Genomic DNA, 15,550 nt, shown 5'->3' on the forward strand with positions numbered 1-15,550 from the left:
GAACCGGGACCAATGCCCCCACGAGGCCCGGCAGGTCCCTGGCCGCACGAACCGGGACCAATGCTCACATTAGTCCCGGTTCGTGACTGAACCGGGGCTAATGTGAAAACTGTCTTGTGACCTAAGCCCTGTTTTCTACTAGTGCTCTTGCACCCTTGCAAATTCACATTGTTTTTTTGTTTTGGGTTCTTTGATGCTCTTGACAAACGTGCACCAAGGAGGGTATATACCATCTGCAAGATAGTACCCCTTTGTGTATTCATGCCCATTGATAGTGTAGTTGCAAGCAGGAGCATCACCACTAGCAAGCCTAGCAAACAAATGAGACCGTTGCAACACGTTGATATCATTGAGAGTGCCCGGCATACCAAAAAAGCAATGCCAAATCCATAAATTCTCGGATGCTACGGCCTCTAGCACAATTGTTGCATCATGAGACTTGCCACAATACATTCCTTGCCAAGCCTTCGCGCAATTTTTCCAATTTCAATGCATACAATCAATGCTACCTAGCATGCCAGGCCAACCTCTCCTCTCATTAGATGCCATCAATTTCTTTGTGTCATCTTCATTGGGTGCCCGAAGATACTCAGCACAAAAGACACGGACGATCACTTTTGCAAATCTACGCACAGACTCAATTGTGCTATCTTCACCAATGCGAAGATACTCATCGGCATGATCTCAATATCCGAGTCGTCCGAATCGGACAAATCGGAGAGCAAGAACTTCTCGCACGGGCTCAACTCCATCTACACGCATACTGGCGCGTCAATCAACTACACGGCTCACAAAATTCACAAAAAAGGACTAACCGGTGGCGGGTGATCCTAGGCGGCGACGAGGGGGCGTGCTCGACGATGGTCGATCCCCGGCAGCGGCGGCGACGAGGGGCGGCTCTTCTAGCCGGATCCGGGGGGTCGGGGCAGCGGCTCGGCGCGGGAGGGTGTGGGGCGGCCCCGCGGCGCGATTCCGCCCGCAGATATGGCCGGAATCGCCGGCGGCGGGCGGGGCGGAAGCAAGGGCGGGCGGCGGCGGAAGGAGGGGGAAAGCGCGCGGGGCTGAAATGTCCCTCCCGCCAACTGCTTCTCTCAGATGCAGGGCACCGCAGCCGCGAGGGGGAAACCCGCGTTTTCCCGGGTTGGGGTCGGGATTTTGCCGCGCCCCTTCAAAATTTTTGCGGGCCGGGGCGGGATGCGGGTCTGGTCGGGCAGTTTTTCCGGCCCGTACCTGCATTTTGACGGTTATTTTGCGGGTCGGGGACGGATTTGGGGTCTGCTAGAGTTGCTCTAACCGACTTTTGGTGGTTAGCTTTGGTGTCCAGCCAACGCCCACATTTGGAGTTTGAATCTCCTAGGCGCTCTTTTTATAATGCACGTTCTTATTTATTTCCATTGAAAAACAGTCCAGGTCCAGCATGTCGACTTTTTGTCAAAATCATGTCCAAGTCGGATAAAAACCACCCAAGCGGTATTAGGGACTAAACTTATCCGGTTTTGTAAGTTGAGGGACCAATGTTTGTTGGTATGGTATTAGAGTTGAGGGACCATTTTTATACTTTGAGAAGAATTGAGGGACTAAAAATATACTTTTCCCTTCAATTTATAGTCACATGTGAGCAGATTTCCTTTTTCAGTCATGTAAAACAAGGTATAATCTTCATGCAATTCCAAAGTTGTCATCCAAACAAGATTTGGTATTGAAACCTCAGAGCCATTTCGATGGTCAATTCAGTGAACAACCGAGCAAGCGAATTCGTACTCGTGCTATTTCAGTTTTCTCACCGAATTGAAATTTCAGTCCAATTCAATGCGGAGCTTTCCAATATGAACATACAAACAAAGCATTAGGGGAACCAGAACCTAACATACCCTTAGAAAGCCAAGCAAAATATGCCCTAAAACTTAATTCCGGTTTCATTGTTGTACCATGATTTCCATTAGCTGCCGGAAAAGCAAGCCTCCGCGAAAGAATACAACAAAAACTTGCTAGCGGTTTTCCTCCGACTCCTTGATACCTCGACTACCAACGATGGAGAAACATGAAATCCACCGCCACTATCGCCAGAGCATATTGTTGCCACCATCGTCGCCTCAAATGTTCTCCGCGGTCCGCCATCACCGCTATGAGAGTGTGCCATTTGCTCGTCACAACCCTCCATCTTGGAGTCTTGTGCAGAATTGCAAGAGTAATCTTGCCGCCGTCCTCCGTGGTTGTGCCGGCGTTTGTCTCATGAGAATCCGGTGAGACCTCAAATCAAAATATATCGCATACTTAATTAGTTTTGTTCAAAGTCAAATTTGTATATATATATATATATATATATATATATACATATATATATATATATATATTAATTTTTTGACCAAGGTTACAAAAACAACAACAACATATACACTACAGAATCGTATGTTCACATCCATGGGGAGTTCTATTTTCATTTTGTATTTGTTTGTGCGACTATTTTATAGTAGCAAATTCCAAAACCTTATCCCAAAGCTCGTCGTCTTCTTCCCGCAGCGGAGCCACCTCCCGCTGCTCTCCCCTTCATATGTCTCCACACCCCGCTGCCACTCCCACACCCCCCTCCCACCCCAACCCGATGGCTCTCACGACGCACCCGCCGCTCCAGCTCCGCGCGCGGCCCCCCTCGCTCGCCGCCGCCCACCGGCGCCGCGCGCTCCTCCCGCCGCGCCGAGCCCGCCCCTGCCGCTGCTGCGCCGGCGCCGACGCGGGGAAGGCGCAGGCGAGGCGGGCGTACCCGTACGACGAGATCGAGCCGAGGTGGCAGGCGCACTGGGAGGAGCGCCGCACGTTCCGCACCCCGGACATCGGCGACGGCCTCGACACCTCCAGGCCCAAGTGCTACATCCTCGACATGTTCCCCTACCCCAGGTACCTTCCCACTCCGTCTCTAGTTCGCAATCAAATTGTCGAGTTTACCATGAGTGAATATGTGGCTGGCTACTCCACCGCGAATTTGTGCTTGAATTGTGTATGTGTAGAAATGATGGTTCTGCAGTTTCAGTTTCTCCACCACTGCAGCGCTCGAATTGTTGGAGTTTATCATGAATTTCTCTAGTACTGTACTGTACTGTACTGGCCTTGCAATGGCACGCAGTGGTGTAATTGGGCTGTGCTTGTCTGGGTCGTGCACTAGGATACGAGGCTCTAGTTTGGTTTTCTCTAGAATAATACTGTAATATGCAAGTATCCTCTGTTATGCAACTGCATAGAGCCAAATAATACGCAGGAAGGCGTCAATGCTGAAATGAAATTTATTCTTCCCGGATGCATAAACTTGTCCTGAATCGAATCCTACCCTGAAAGAGGATGCATGTTGTTCGTAGTTCACATGATTTATTAAATTGCTGTGCAGTGGGGCTGGGTTGCATGTTGGGCACCCCCTTGGATACACGGCGACCGACATTCTGTCGAGATTCAAGCGTATGAAAGGCTTCAATGTCCTGCATCCGATGGGATGGGACGCGTTTGGTCTTCCTGCCGAGCAGTATGCTATCCAGGTCATTTAAAGTCTCCTCTCCTCTGGGGGTCTCTTTATATCGGGATTGTTATTTTCTTTCTTTTGGTAAGTTTGGTGTCTTGCTGTGTTTCTGCATGATGTGAAATGTAACTTTGTGCGCAGACGGGAACCCACCCCAAGACTACAACTGCACGCAACATTGACCGCTTCCGCATGCAGGTAATGCCTTCAATAATTTGTATATATACTTAATGGCTTCATGCTATGTTGCATCTTTTGCTTCTAAGGTCTAGTAGATATTACATATTTACAGTAGCCAGTCAAGTGTGCTCTCACGCTTCATTTTCAGGCTGCCAATTAGATATGCTTTGCACTTGCATTTCCAGTATACACAAAACAGATCACTTCTTGCCAGCTCCATTAGTTCTGGTACTAAGTAAGCTTCGGTAATTGAGCTACGTTGCCAGTATAGCAATATGTTTTAGCCAAACAAGATCTTGGTAATGGTCTAACCATGGATGCAACTGTTATAACTTATGACTGGTACAAGTTATCATAGATGAGACTTCCCCTAGATGCTTTGTAGGGTGCTTGTTTTGACTGATCAGAGCGAAACCATGGGTATTGGTTGTACCCCTGCCATACATGTTCCATGACTCATAGCCTGACACTTTTTCATGTACCATTGAAGCAACGCCTGCTTTCTATAAGTCCAGTTTACAATGAATGTACTCCTTTATTTCACGAACTATCGATAGAATGTTGGTACAGAAACGTGGTTGTTTCTGTGGAAACGGAAGTGAAAATGTTCTGTGTAGTACTTTGATCACTACTGGTTCATTAGGAGGATGTTTTCTTGTGTTGCAGCTTAAATCATTAGGTTTTTCATATGACTGGGATCGTGAAATCTCCACAACAGAACCAGCCTACTATAAATGGACGCAATGGATTTTTCTTCAACTACTGAAAAGAGGATTGGCTTACCAGGTCAGAGCTACTAGTATCCTTTCTTACTGCATCGTTCGAGTTCCAAAGTCTATCATTTGACTTGACATGCTCTGTATTTACTTTGTTTCAACTGATCATCTGCTTTGCACCATTCATTTTTAGGATTCTGTTTTTATGTGCTTAGTGTTGTATCTGTGGTTTTCAATGATTTTTAGGCTGGCATTGCTATCTTACAATCAGGCTGAGGTACCGGTCAATTGGTGCCCTGCTCTTGGGACTGTTCTGGCGAATGAAGAAGTAATTGATGGTGTCAGTGAACGTGGTGGTTATCCTGTTATAAGAAAGGTAAGTTGTAGAGCTTATCCTTTTTATCTATGTTCTGCCATGTCAATGAACCTGTTGCTCAGCACCTATCTGCAAAAAGGCATATTAGATTATCCACCTTATCTTTTGTTGTGTAGCCAATGCGCCAGTGGATGCTGAGGATAACATCTTATGCTGATCGACTTCTTGAAGATTTGGATGATCTAGATTGGCCTGAGAGCATAAAAGAAATGCAAAGAAATTGGATAGGGAGATCGGAAGGTGCTGAGCTTGAATTTTGTGCAGTTGACCAGGAAGGACATGATTTAGGTGCCAAATTGACAGTTTATACAACAAGGCCTGACACCATTTTTGGTGCAACGTGAGTATTCTGCCTTGTTTTTTAATCTTTATCAGCCAGTGCAGTTTCTAGATCCAGATGGACAATATTGAACTGCCTTTTGTTTTCTGCTGCAGATATCTTGTTGTAGCACCTGAGCATGTTTTGTTGCCGTCTCTAACATCTGAGGAACAACGTGCACATGTATGTTCTTTTTTGTTGTTTTGATAACTTTAGCATCATTCAACATCAATATGGACTAATTGGAAAAGCAGGTAGAGGAATACACAGAAGTTGCAGCAAGAAAGAGTGAACTTGAGAGAACTGAACTTCAGAAGGAAAAAACTGGAGTTTTCAGTGGTTCTTATGCTAAGAACCCAGCAACCGGGGAGATAATTCCAATTTGGGTGGCAGATTATGTCTTAGCAAGGTTTGTAAACTTATCTTTGTCTTCTGTGTCTTTTAATGTTGGGTTTTGCATCATCATTGTCGCCGTCGCGTTCATCCTCTTAAGTAAAACTCAAATGCTACAAAGTCTAGACTTCATTATAGTAGAAAACCTAGTATTCTACATGTAATGAATATGCAGAATACACTGCTTATTGCGACATTTGCTAAAGTTCAGCCGCCGTATCCGATTTGTCTACTTCAGTTTCCATATTGTTGTCATTATCCACTTTTCCCCCATTTCAGAGTTGCTTTATTCAGATACACGTAAAGGGGCATGGTATAATATTCAGTAAATTGGCCAATGGAGTTGGGTTGTTATCTCTGCATATTTTACTAATAATGAGAAAAATGAAACCTAGTTTTACACCTGTATTTACCTTTGCTCTTCCAAAGCTAACCTTAACTACTTTGCAGCTACGGCACTGGGGCTATCATGGCGGTGCCTGCACATGATTCCCGTGACCATGAGTTTGCCTTGAAATATGAACTTCCAATCATTAAGGTTGTAAGTCCACCCAATGGCAATTGTGACCCCGAGGAGGCTTATGCAGATGATGGTATCATGATAAACTCATCCAGTTCTTCATCTGGGTTAAATATCAATGGTATGCTTTCACAAGATGCTGCTTTAGAAGTTACTTCTTGGGTAGAGAGTAATGGATTTGGAAAGAAAAAGGTGCATTCCTTCCCCCCACTTCATTGTGTAGCAATGTTCTGCACACGTTTTTTCTGATGGACTAATTGAGCACACCTCATTACCAGGTAAACTACAAGCTTCGAGATTGGCTTTTTGCTAGACAGCGTTATTGGGGCGAACCTTTCCCTGTGATTTACCTTGATGATACCAATGAAATGGTGCCTCTTACAGAAAACCAGTTGCCTTTAACTCTTCCTGAATTGGATGACTTCACTCCCACTGGTACTGGGGAGCCCCCTTTGACCAAAGCAGCAGATTGGGTATGTGTTTCAACAATTTCTTGTGCTGAGAGTTCCTTATATCTTTGTGTAATGCTAAGAACTTCCCCTCCCCCCGAAAGATATTCTCTAGTTGTTGCATGTCTATAAATCATATTGGAACAAAGGTTTTCGGTTTAAAAAAGTGGAAAAAAGAGAAGAAACATAGTGTGTTAAGGTTGGAACAAAGGGAAAACTGCAAAGGCGAAAGAGTTAATCCCACTTCTATATTTTGTGAAGCTAAAATCATACATTAGGTAATATATAAACCGCAAAGATGACACAGAGAAACACAGTTCTCAAAAGTTGCATGTCACCTCCTTTAGTTAGATTGCTCTGCATATACATGTGTTTTTGAATGAGCAAACTGGAAAGAACTGGATAATGTAAGCATTATTTGCTTGATTTTTTTTGAGGAACACCATTGCAACTTGAGGGTCATGAGATCCAATGTAAGCTACTTATCGTTAGTAAATTGGCATGAAAATATGTATTGAGTTTCATTTAGTTTTGCCGATACATAGTATTTAAGCGCTTTGCTGCCTTTTCAGGTTAGAACCACCGATGTTTTAACTGGGAAGCCTGCAAGAAGAGAAACAAGCACCATGCCACAATGGGCCGGTTCATGCTGGTAAATTTTCTGATGTTGTAATTTCAACAATTTATACGGATTTAATACTCCATAATTACTTGTAGAAGTTCTGTTTTTTGTTAGGAACCTTTTTGTGGTGTACACAATTTGTCCTTTCTGTGTTTGCCAGTGACTTCTAAACCCTTACATTTTCCTATTTTGAAATGGTTATGCAGGTATTATTTGAGATTCATGGATCCAAAAAATTCCAGCACATTGGTTGACAAGGCTAAAGAAAGGTGCATCCTTCTTTCACATTTGATCTTCAGTAAGAGATGTGTGTGTAACTTCTTTTCTATATCATGCAGTTATTGGGGTCCAGTAGACATCTATGTCGGTGGTGCCGAACATTCTGTCTTGCATTTGCTGTATGCAAGATTTTGGCATAAGGTTCTGATTCTTATTCAATACAAAAACCTCCCCTTCTATTAACCCATTGAAGGCCACGGGAAAGTTCCTGGCCTATCTTATGTGATGTATACTATGGGAAACATATCTGAATTTGTTGATACCATTGTTATCAGCTTGTAACCTGCGTATCGTATGAGATTTTGCTAAAGGCGTGTTTGGTTTTTTTGTCCATTAAATCTAAAACAATCTGAGAGGTCTGAATCAGCATGTGCCCAACTAACATAATAACAATGCACAGTGGAATTTCAGCTCTTGTTAGCCGGATTCAGCTCTTAGGATACTTAGGGACCAATGCTTACTCTTTCTGGTTCACTACGCTTTTTCTCCCTGCTTGTATATTATATAGGCCTGTAGTACACAAATCTAGTACTCCCTCCGATCCATAATAAGTGTCGTAGTTTTGAACTAAGGTTGAACTAACTTTAGTTTAAAGCTGCAACAATTATTTTGGATCGGAGGGGGTAATATCTTTTGGCCTCATGTTTCTTTTGACCAAATGATCTCTCTACTTCTCTAGGTTCTGTATGATATTGGCGTGGTGTCCACTAAAGAGCCCTTCAAGTGCTTGATAAACCAAGGATTAATACTAGGAGAAGTAGGTGGAGCTACTTCTTTAAGGCATTCTACATCTTTGTCATGAATTTTTCTGGTCCTAAGTAATGGGTGTCGTAACAGGTTGAGTATACTGCATATAGAGACAACGAAGGCAAATGGGTTTCTGCAGACTCAGATTCAAGTCTGAGTGATTGCATCCAAGAAAAAGTACCAGCAGATAAGGTGTGTTCTGATCCTGTGTATTCATTTGGGTGATAGAAGTTTGGAGATTGACACTTGCTTGCTTCTATGTTCTTAAGATCACAAAAGTTGGAGACAATTATGTGCTGAAGGATGATCCAAACATACGTCTAAATGCCCGCGCATACAAAATGAGTAAAAGTCGAGGAAATGTCATCAACCCCGATGACGTGGTTTCAGAATATGGTGCCGACTCTCTCCGCTTATATGAGATGTTCATGGGACCGTTGAGGTACATCATTTCTTTTACTAAAGAAAGCTGCATTAAATTTTACAGATGAAATAGAACCATTTTCAGCAAGTTAACAGAAAATTTGATACATACAGAGATTCAAAAACATGGAGCACTGGTGGAATTGAAGGTGTGCATCGGTTTCTAGGTAGGACTTGGAGACTCGTGGTTGGCGCACCATTACCGGATGGATCATATAAAGATGGAACTATGGTCACTGATGTCGAACCAACCTTTGAGCAGCTCCGTGTTCTTCACAAATGCATGGCAAGGGTAGGTCACACAGTCACAGTTTTCACAAGGGTGAAATATAATTTTTTGCACTTATGCTCTCTGAAATGGAAACCATGCAACTTGTTTAGTTTATTAGAGTTGCCTGTCTGGTTGGGAAACTTCTACCATGTTTCAGCTAACAAGTAAAAGATAACAGAGGTGTTCGGTTTGGTGTGGAGAAAGAATTTATAAACTCATTCCACAAACCATACTGTCTTCTGTTTGAAATATTTCAAAACTCATGATTATTGCAGTATGGAGGCGGCCGAATGAGACGAAACCTTACTACCTTAATTGCACATTGATCTTTTTCCCTCAAGTTGTGTTGTTGTGATGATTACTTCTTCACTCCTGGCTAACGTCTATTATTCTGTTTGTAGGTTTCAGAGGAGATTCAGGAAACAAGGTTTAACACTGCAATTTCTGCAATGATGGAGTTTGTGAATGCAGCATACAAGGTAAATTCAGACATGCTGTGCATGCCTCCTTGAAGGATTAAGTTGCCAGCGTTCATATTACACATCATTTTTTCTAGTCCCAAAGATGGCAGAACAAAGTTTTTCTGTTGCGTCAGTTATGTGCAAAAACACCAAGTTATTCAAATCTGTGCAAGCTTTTTATGCAGATTGCTGTAACGAGCAACTGTGCACAAGTGCACATTCACTTTAATTCATGCAGTATTTCTTCGTTCATGCATTCAAGTCATACTTCGATAAAGTATTGGTAGGCACAGAATCTCTCGTAAAGCTGTCATTAGTAATTTCCATAGTTTTTTTTATGTCAGAATATTCAATTTTAGCGTCAATGGAACTAAAGGTTGCTTGGTTTAACACCCAAACGTGTAGCTTCTAGTAAACATGTTTTTAGCTTATCTGGTCATACAACCACATAATTGCTAGAAGAATCTGATGTGATGTTCACTTTATTTGCAGTGGGACACTCAACCGAAATCTGTTATAGACTCCTTTGTTCTGTTGCTATCACCTTTTGCACCACACTTGGCTGAGGAGCTTTGGTTTCGTCTTGGACACGCACAATCATTGGCTCATGAACAGTTTCCAGAGGTAAACTCAAACCTGTTCTACCTTCCTTTGGTACCAAGCGAGCATACATTGCTAATGCATTTAAGATGAAGATTATTAGATTTACCGGTTTGATTTTAATAGTTATTAGGTGGGATAATTATACTTTTTTTAGGAATGATAATTGTACATTTAAATAAACAAGATTTCATAAATGTTAGATAGCAGTTACTAACAAATTACCTTAGTCAAGATAATAAGGGCATCTTTTGGATCGCTAGTCTGGTATAAGTCTATGGATTGAAATTTCACATGTCAGTGTACTTTATTATTATTTTAGCTTAAAGTATTTTGATCTCTTTCTACTCTGTGCAGGCAAAGAATGAGTATTTGAAGGAATCAGAGATTGTGCTCCCTGTGCAAATCAATGGGAAGACCAGGGGTACAATCCTTGTTGACAAGGAGTGCTCCGAGGATGATGTGTTCCAGATAGCAGCCTCAGACGACAGACTCTCCAAATATTTGGATGGGAAGGCCATCAGGAAGAGAATTTATGTACCTGGAAGGATCTTGAATGTTATACTAGATCAACAAAAGGCAAGGACGTGATTATTGCTCTGATTTTTTCCGATCTTTCCTGGGGTCCTGTCAGAGTAGTTGATAGAGTCTAGAGACTACTGAGACGCAGCAGATCTGTAAATTTCCATTCTTTTGTAGTACATTCTCTGCTATTGGGATGCATCTCTTGTGATACTCCTACGTTTAACAATTTGTATTTATGATGGCTTCTCTCTTTGAATGTATTTTCCACTTAAGATCTGCAGAAGCTTTTTGAAGAAGTGAAACACAAGATTTCTCTTGTGGGCTACTAAAAGTACCACTGAACCTAACTCAGTATGTCGCCTGATTATTTTCCAAGTTTCTAGAATTCTGTTGTTGCTTCACATGTTGGCAAGGAGGATTTGACCATGAGCAGAATCCTCCTTGTCGTTACTCTACCAAAAAGGGGCTGGACCAACTAACTGAAACAGTATTTTCTTGAGTCTAACACCTAACATATCAACTGTTGCACTGATGTAGACCTTTACCCTGACCTGGGGTATCAGTGTCCACTAACACCAAATGGACTGATGCAACTAAGCTTCAAGCAGGTATCTCTTTAGGTTTCACTGTTATGTTCTTCTGATTTTTTTTGTTCATCATGCTCTGTTTTCTATACTAGATTTTCTTTGGGCGTGTCAAACTGTTATGAGTTCTGAAAAGGTATGTTCTCCATGATTGAGTCGTCTCCTTTGCAATATTTGTCTACCACTTTTTGTCTTGGGATACACTTTACACAACAACCCAATTTATTCTAGGGCGTAGCTGCTTATTCTGTTGGTGATCCCTAAGAGATCTTCCCAACAAACATTACCTGTTTAATGAGATGTTTGAACTAACAGAGCAGGTTAGAATATAAGGATAGAAGCAACTCAGGGAGTGTCATTGCTACTCATGTGAGGATCTCAGCATTGCAAGATGGCGACTGAGAAGAAAATAATCAGTCTTACTGTCAAGGTTGGTTTGGTGCTGTTTGCAGTATGCATTCTCGCGCCGGTTTCGCTCATGGTGTTGCTCAGGCACGCGGTTCCTCTGCAGACATGTAAGTTATTGTTTCATTGACATTTTGGTGTGTCGATGAATAGAGAGCGCTCTGCCGGTTGCTGTAGGAAAATCACATTTTGGGGTCTTGTTTCTGCCAGTTTTATGTTCATTTACTCTATTTTGTGTTTGCAGTGAGGTTGCTGTTTTCAGCTGGTTCAGCATCTTTGGTGGCTTGGGAAGAAGTAAAGATGTACTCTGCAAACAAAGGAGCGTTTCTGTGTGAGTGTGACATGTCGAGCCTAAGATCAGATGTATGCGAGCTGAAGGGCGATGTCCGGGTAATCCCCTCAAACATCACCATCATTGCCCTCCTCCACCCCTCTGTCTCTGAGAGTCGCCGGTCATGGAGGATGAAGCCGCACGCGAGGAAGAACGATGGCCACGCGCTCGCCAGCGTCACAGAGGTGTTGGTGTCGGTCACCCCTTCATCACCTCACGTTCCGGAATGCAAGGCCGAGAGTGCCGCCCCCGCGGTGGTCTTCTCAGTGGGCGCCTATGCAGGCAACATGTTCCATGACTTCACCGACGTACTCATCCCGCTCTTCATCACCGCCAGCCGGTTCCGCAGCGACGTGCACCTCCTTGTCAGCGACGCCCCACCGTGGTGGCTTGACAAGTACCGACCGCTGCTCCGGGGGCTCTCCCACCACGCTGTCATTGACATGGACAGGCAAAGCGCAGAGGTGCTCTGCTACCCTCATGTGGTCGTCGGCCTCAGCTTCCACAAGGAGATGAGTATCGACACCGCGAAGACTGTCGGTGGGCACTACTCCATGGCTGACTTTGCCCGCCTTGCCCGGAGATCCTACGGCCTCGAGAGAGATACGGCCATCCGGCTGCTACATGGCAGTGACAATATCAAGAGCCCGCGGCGCCCCAGGCTGCTCATCATTTCCCGGAAGACAACCAGGGCGTTCACCAACATGGGCGCTGTTGCACAGGCGGCAGCCATGCTTGGCTACGAGGTGATCGTCGGCGAGGCGGAGCAGCACTCGGACCTGCCCGCCTTTGCGCGGCTGGTGAACTCGTGCGACGTGCTGGTGGGCGTGCACGGTGCTGGGCTCACCAACCTGGTGTTCCTCCCGCCGGGGGCTGTGGTGGTGCAGGTGGTGCCGCTGGGCGGGCTGGAGGCCATGGCGAGGGACGACTTCGGGGAGCCGGCTGGAGACATGGGGCTCGGTTACGTGCAGTACGGCATCTCCGTCGGGGAGAGCACACTGGCGGAGCTGTACCCACGCGACCGCCGTGTGCTGAGGGACCTGGCGCTCCGGTCGGAGTACCTGGTCAGCCAGAACGTCACGCTCGATGTCGCTCGGTTCAGTGGCGCCTTGTCCCGTGCTCTGGAGCTTCTTCACCATTAGAAGACACTCCGCAGGGCGTAGATTGTTTACAAGATAATTTGTCTAGTGTTTTACTACTGCAGTAAAATAAAGGGTCTGGCTAAATCTTGTGTGAGCTGTTGGATCGCTGTCACACGGTCACAAGGCAGATTTGAAGGCCAATCTAGCGACTAAACTCTCTCACTCAACTAAGGATTAGTAATTCCATAAGAGGAAGTGAAACGGAACACAAATTGGAACAACCAAGGATGAATCAGGTATCTCTTCAGATTTTACTATTGTGTCGATTTGAAATTTTTTGTGCACCATGCTCTGTTCTCTGCATATAATTTTATTTTGCTATGGGCAATTGTTATGAGCTGTGAAAAAGGTGTGTAAAGCGTAATACGTTTTGAAAGATTTCTCTGCTGTTTCTGTCGGAGGATACACTTCAATATGTAACCATGCTGTTTTCACTTTTCACTGTAAATAATGGATCATTTAAGATTTCTGGTACTCTGTACTTCACTTTATACTGTAACAAATCTGGAGACTTTCAACCACAAATGCGCAATAATGGTACGCCTGGTTCCTACCAACCCAGAAGGTGGGTGAGACACATAATTTGCTTCATTTGTTACTTTCCCTGGTGGTGTTTTCTCATCCAATTTTACACTGACATCCATAATCTATTCTAGGCCTTAGTTTCCTATCCTGTTTCTCCCAGCAAATGTTACTTGTTCAGTGAGATGTTTGGAGTTTGGACTAATAGAGCAGGGGGAGAAGGATACAAGCATATAAGCAAGGAGTCGCATTGCAACTCCTGTGTGGATCAGTTAATTGATGAGATAATCTTTGTGTTTGCCACACTAGAATTAGGCCGACAACCTTTGTGTACATGAAAATGTTCTGCCCGTTCCAATTATGTACATCGTATTATATATGAGAGATTCTCGTTATTCTCAGCCTTGCAATCTCAGACCCTCGAAAGGCTCAATAATAATAATTTGCTTCAAACTAAGTTTTAAAAATTAACTTTCTGCATGCAAAGTCTTCTGCTCACAACTAGAATCTTCACACATAATCAATTTCTACCATTGCTATTCCTTGCTGGCATCCAACCACAACCCTACATAAATCAGTATGTTGTTAGAAATTTCATATCAGCAAAAACAAAAAATAAACATGCATGGTATGGAGTGTGAAGCAAACAAGTGATTTATAACTTGTGGACATACAATTCATATATACATATCAAACGAAATGAAAATGAAAAAGCAAAATGCACAATTGTGCAGCCAGGTAATATAATACCACCGTCACTGTCACTGAAAATAGAGTTGTAATGTATTTTACACATCTCTATTGCAGTATGATTAATCATTATTGTTCACATTGATGTATATTTGATTTATTTTTTCTGTTCATTACTAAACTTTGTAGGAATAATGAGTAAATTAAAGGGACAATAGAACAATTCATTACCTTGTTGATTCCTGTGTGTATGCAAGTGCAGTAACTGCACCGAGGTTAAGGCGAATTATGTTCTCAAGTCTGTAACATTAGAAAGACCACTATCAACTTCTATGAAAAACATCAACAGAGTTTCATAAATAGAATTGGTCAGTTTTAAACTCAAATCAATTAGTCAACTATGTGTACCATATTGTCTCAATCCTAGGAACCTGCAGTCTTGTATATCAACCTTGTGTGCTATCCCAGAACAATACATCTTTAGAAATTGCTATTTGTTTCACTAGTAAAAAAGGGGGCTTTTGTCCCGGTTGGTAAGAGCCTTTAGTCCCGGTTTTTGAACCGGGACTAAAGGGTCGTTACTAATGCCTCCCCCTTTTAGTCCCGGTTCTTACACGAACCGGGACTAAAGGCCGTCCACGTGGACGCAGCCGGGACTAAAGGAAATTTTATGATTTTTTTTTTTTTGAAATTTTTTTTTGCGAAATTTTTTATTTTTTTTTATTTTCAAATTTCTGGATTATTTTAACCTCTAATCTCTAATCACCACCCCTCATCACTGCTCAATTTATCCTCTAATCTCTAATCACCCCTCATCATTCCAAATCATCTAACTTCCCGGATGGTCACCCATCCTCTCACTACTCCAGCCTAAGCACGCTTAACTTTCGGGTTCTATTCTCGCTCGTTTCCAAGTCTGCACTTGTTGTTTTCCTGACAATAGTAAGATGTCAATTCTATTAACCCTCAGGAATTTAGTTTGAGCATGAAGTGACACATTTCACTGTTAGAGTCTGCAACTATTGTTTTAAAAAACAATAATTATTTAGTAACACTAATATTTCTGGAATAATTAGTTTGACCACTGTTTGACCAGATTTGACCAAAATTCAAAAAAACTAAAATAATTATTTAGTCACTCTATTCTAGAATAATTAGTTTGACCATTGTTTGACCACAATTTGACCACAATTTCCAATTTTTTTGCCTCTCCAGATCTTAAAAGCCCCGTATCTTTTTTTCTGTTAGGTTTTTGAGGATTTTGAAAATGTTTAACGGAGTTCCCCCGATTAAATTCGGATGTAACTTTTCGAGTAGATGATTTTTCATATAAAAAACTTTTTCATCCGAGTTCGTATGCAAAAGTTATGCCCATTTTAAGAAATTCCAGAGAGATTTTGCAAATAAAGTCGAAATTCATATTTGTTAATTTTCCCAACAACTAGACCACATATCACATGGGGATTTTTTTTTTGACATTTCCATCATTT

The 15,550-nt window shown here is 42.9% G+C and overlaps 2 protein-coding genes and 1 pseudogene across 4 annotated transcripts; 2 read left to right on the top strand and 1 right to left on the bottom strand.

The window, feature by feature from the left end:
* The first annotated feature begins 2,576 nt into the window (after window positions 1-2,576).
* LOC123076824 (leucine--tRNA ligase, chloroplastic/mitochondrial) lies at window positions 2,577-10,625 on the top strand. Of its 2 annotated transcripts, XM_044498966.1 has the most exons (20): window positions 2,578-2,895; window positions 3,380-3,524; window positions 3,647-3,703; window positions 4,352-4,471; window positions 4,673-4,777; window positions 4,894-5,117; window positions 5,213-5,279; window positions 5,351-5,505; window positions 5,940-6,201; window positions 6,288-6,482; window positions 7,031-7,110; window positions 7,287-7,349; window positions 7,419-7,500; window positions 8,039-8,116; window positions 8,197-8,298; window positions 8,376-8,548; window positions 8,644-8,821; window positions 9,202-9,279; window positions 9,754-9,885; window positions 10,219-10,625. In XM_044498966.1, the coding sequence occupies exons 1-20, from the start codon at window positions 2,603-2,605 to the stop codon at window positions 10,450-10,452; spliced, it is 2,823 nt and encodes a 940-aa protein (XP_044354901.1). In that variant the 5' UTR covers window positions 2,578-2,602; the 3' UTR covers window positions 10,453-10,625. The 2 variants fall into 2 exon arrangements, with proteins under 2 accessions (XP_044354900.1, XP_044354901.1); XM_044498965.1 differs by having other exon boundaries at window positions 2,577-2,895; window positions 7,287-7,500.
* Window positions 10,626-10,738: 113 nt separating this feature from the next.
* LOC123076825 (alpha-1,3-arabinosyltransferase XAT3) lies at window positions 10,739-13,334 on the top strand. 2 transcript variants are annotated; one of them, XM_044498967.1, is made up of 4 exons: window positions 10,739-10,994; window positions 11,066-11,106; window positions 11,286-11,485; window positions 11,620-13,334. In XM_044498967.1, the coding sequence occupies exons 3-4, from the start codon at window positions 11,362-11,364 to the stop codon at window positions 12,846-12,848; spliced, it is 1,353 nt and encodes a 450-aa protein (XP_044354902.1). In that variant the 5' UTR covers window positions 10,739-10,994; window positions 11,066-11,106; window positions 11,286-11,361; the 3' UTR covers window positions 12,849-13,334. The 2 variants fall into 2 exon arrangements, with proteins under 2 accessions (XP_044354902.1, XP_044354903.1); XM_044498968.1 differs by lacking the exon at window positions 11,066-11,106 and having other exon boundaries at window positions 10,926-10,994.
* Window positions 13,335-13,604: 270 nt separating this feature from the next.
* LOC123076826 (uncharacterized) overlaps window positions 13,605-15,550 on the bottom strand; it is a 16,377-nt pseudogene continuing 14,431 nt past the window's right edge.

Source organism: Triticum aestivum, chromosome 3D (assembly GCF_018294505.1).
Source record: "Triticum aestivum cultivar Chinese Spring chromosome 3D, IWGSC CS RefSeq v2.1, whole genome shotgun sequence".
NCBI classification, from domain to species: Eukaryota; Viridiplantae; Streptophyta; class Magnoliopsida; order Poales; family Poaceae; genus Triticum; species Triticum aestivum.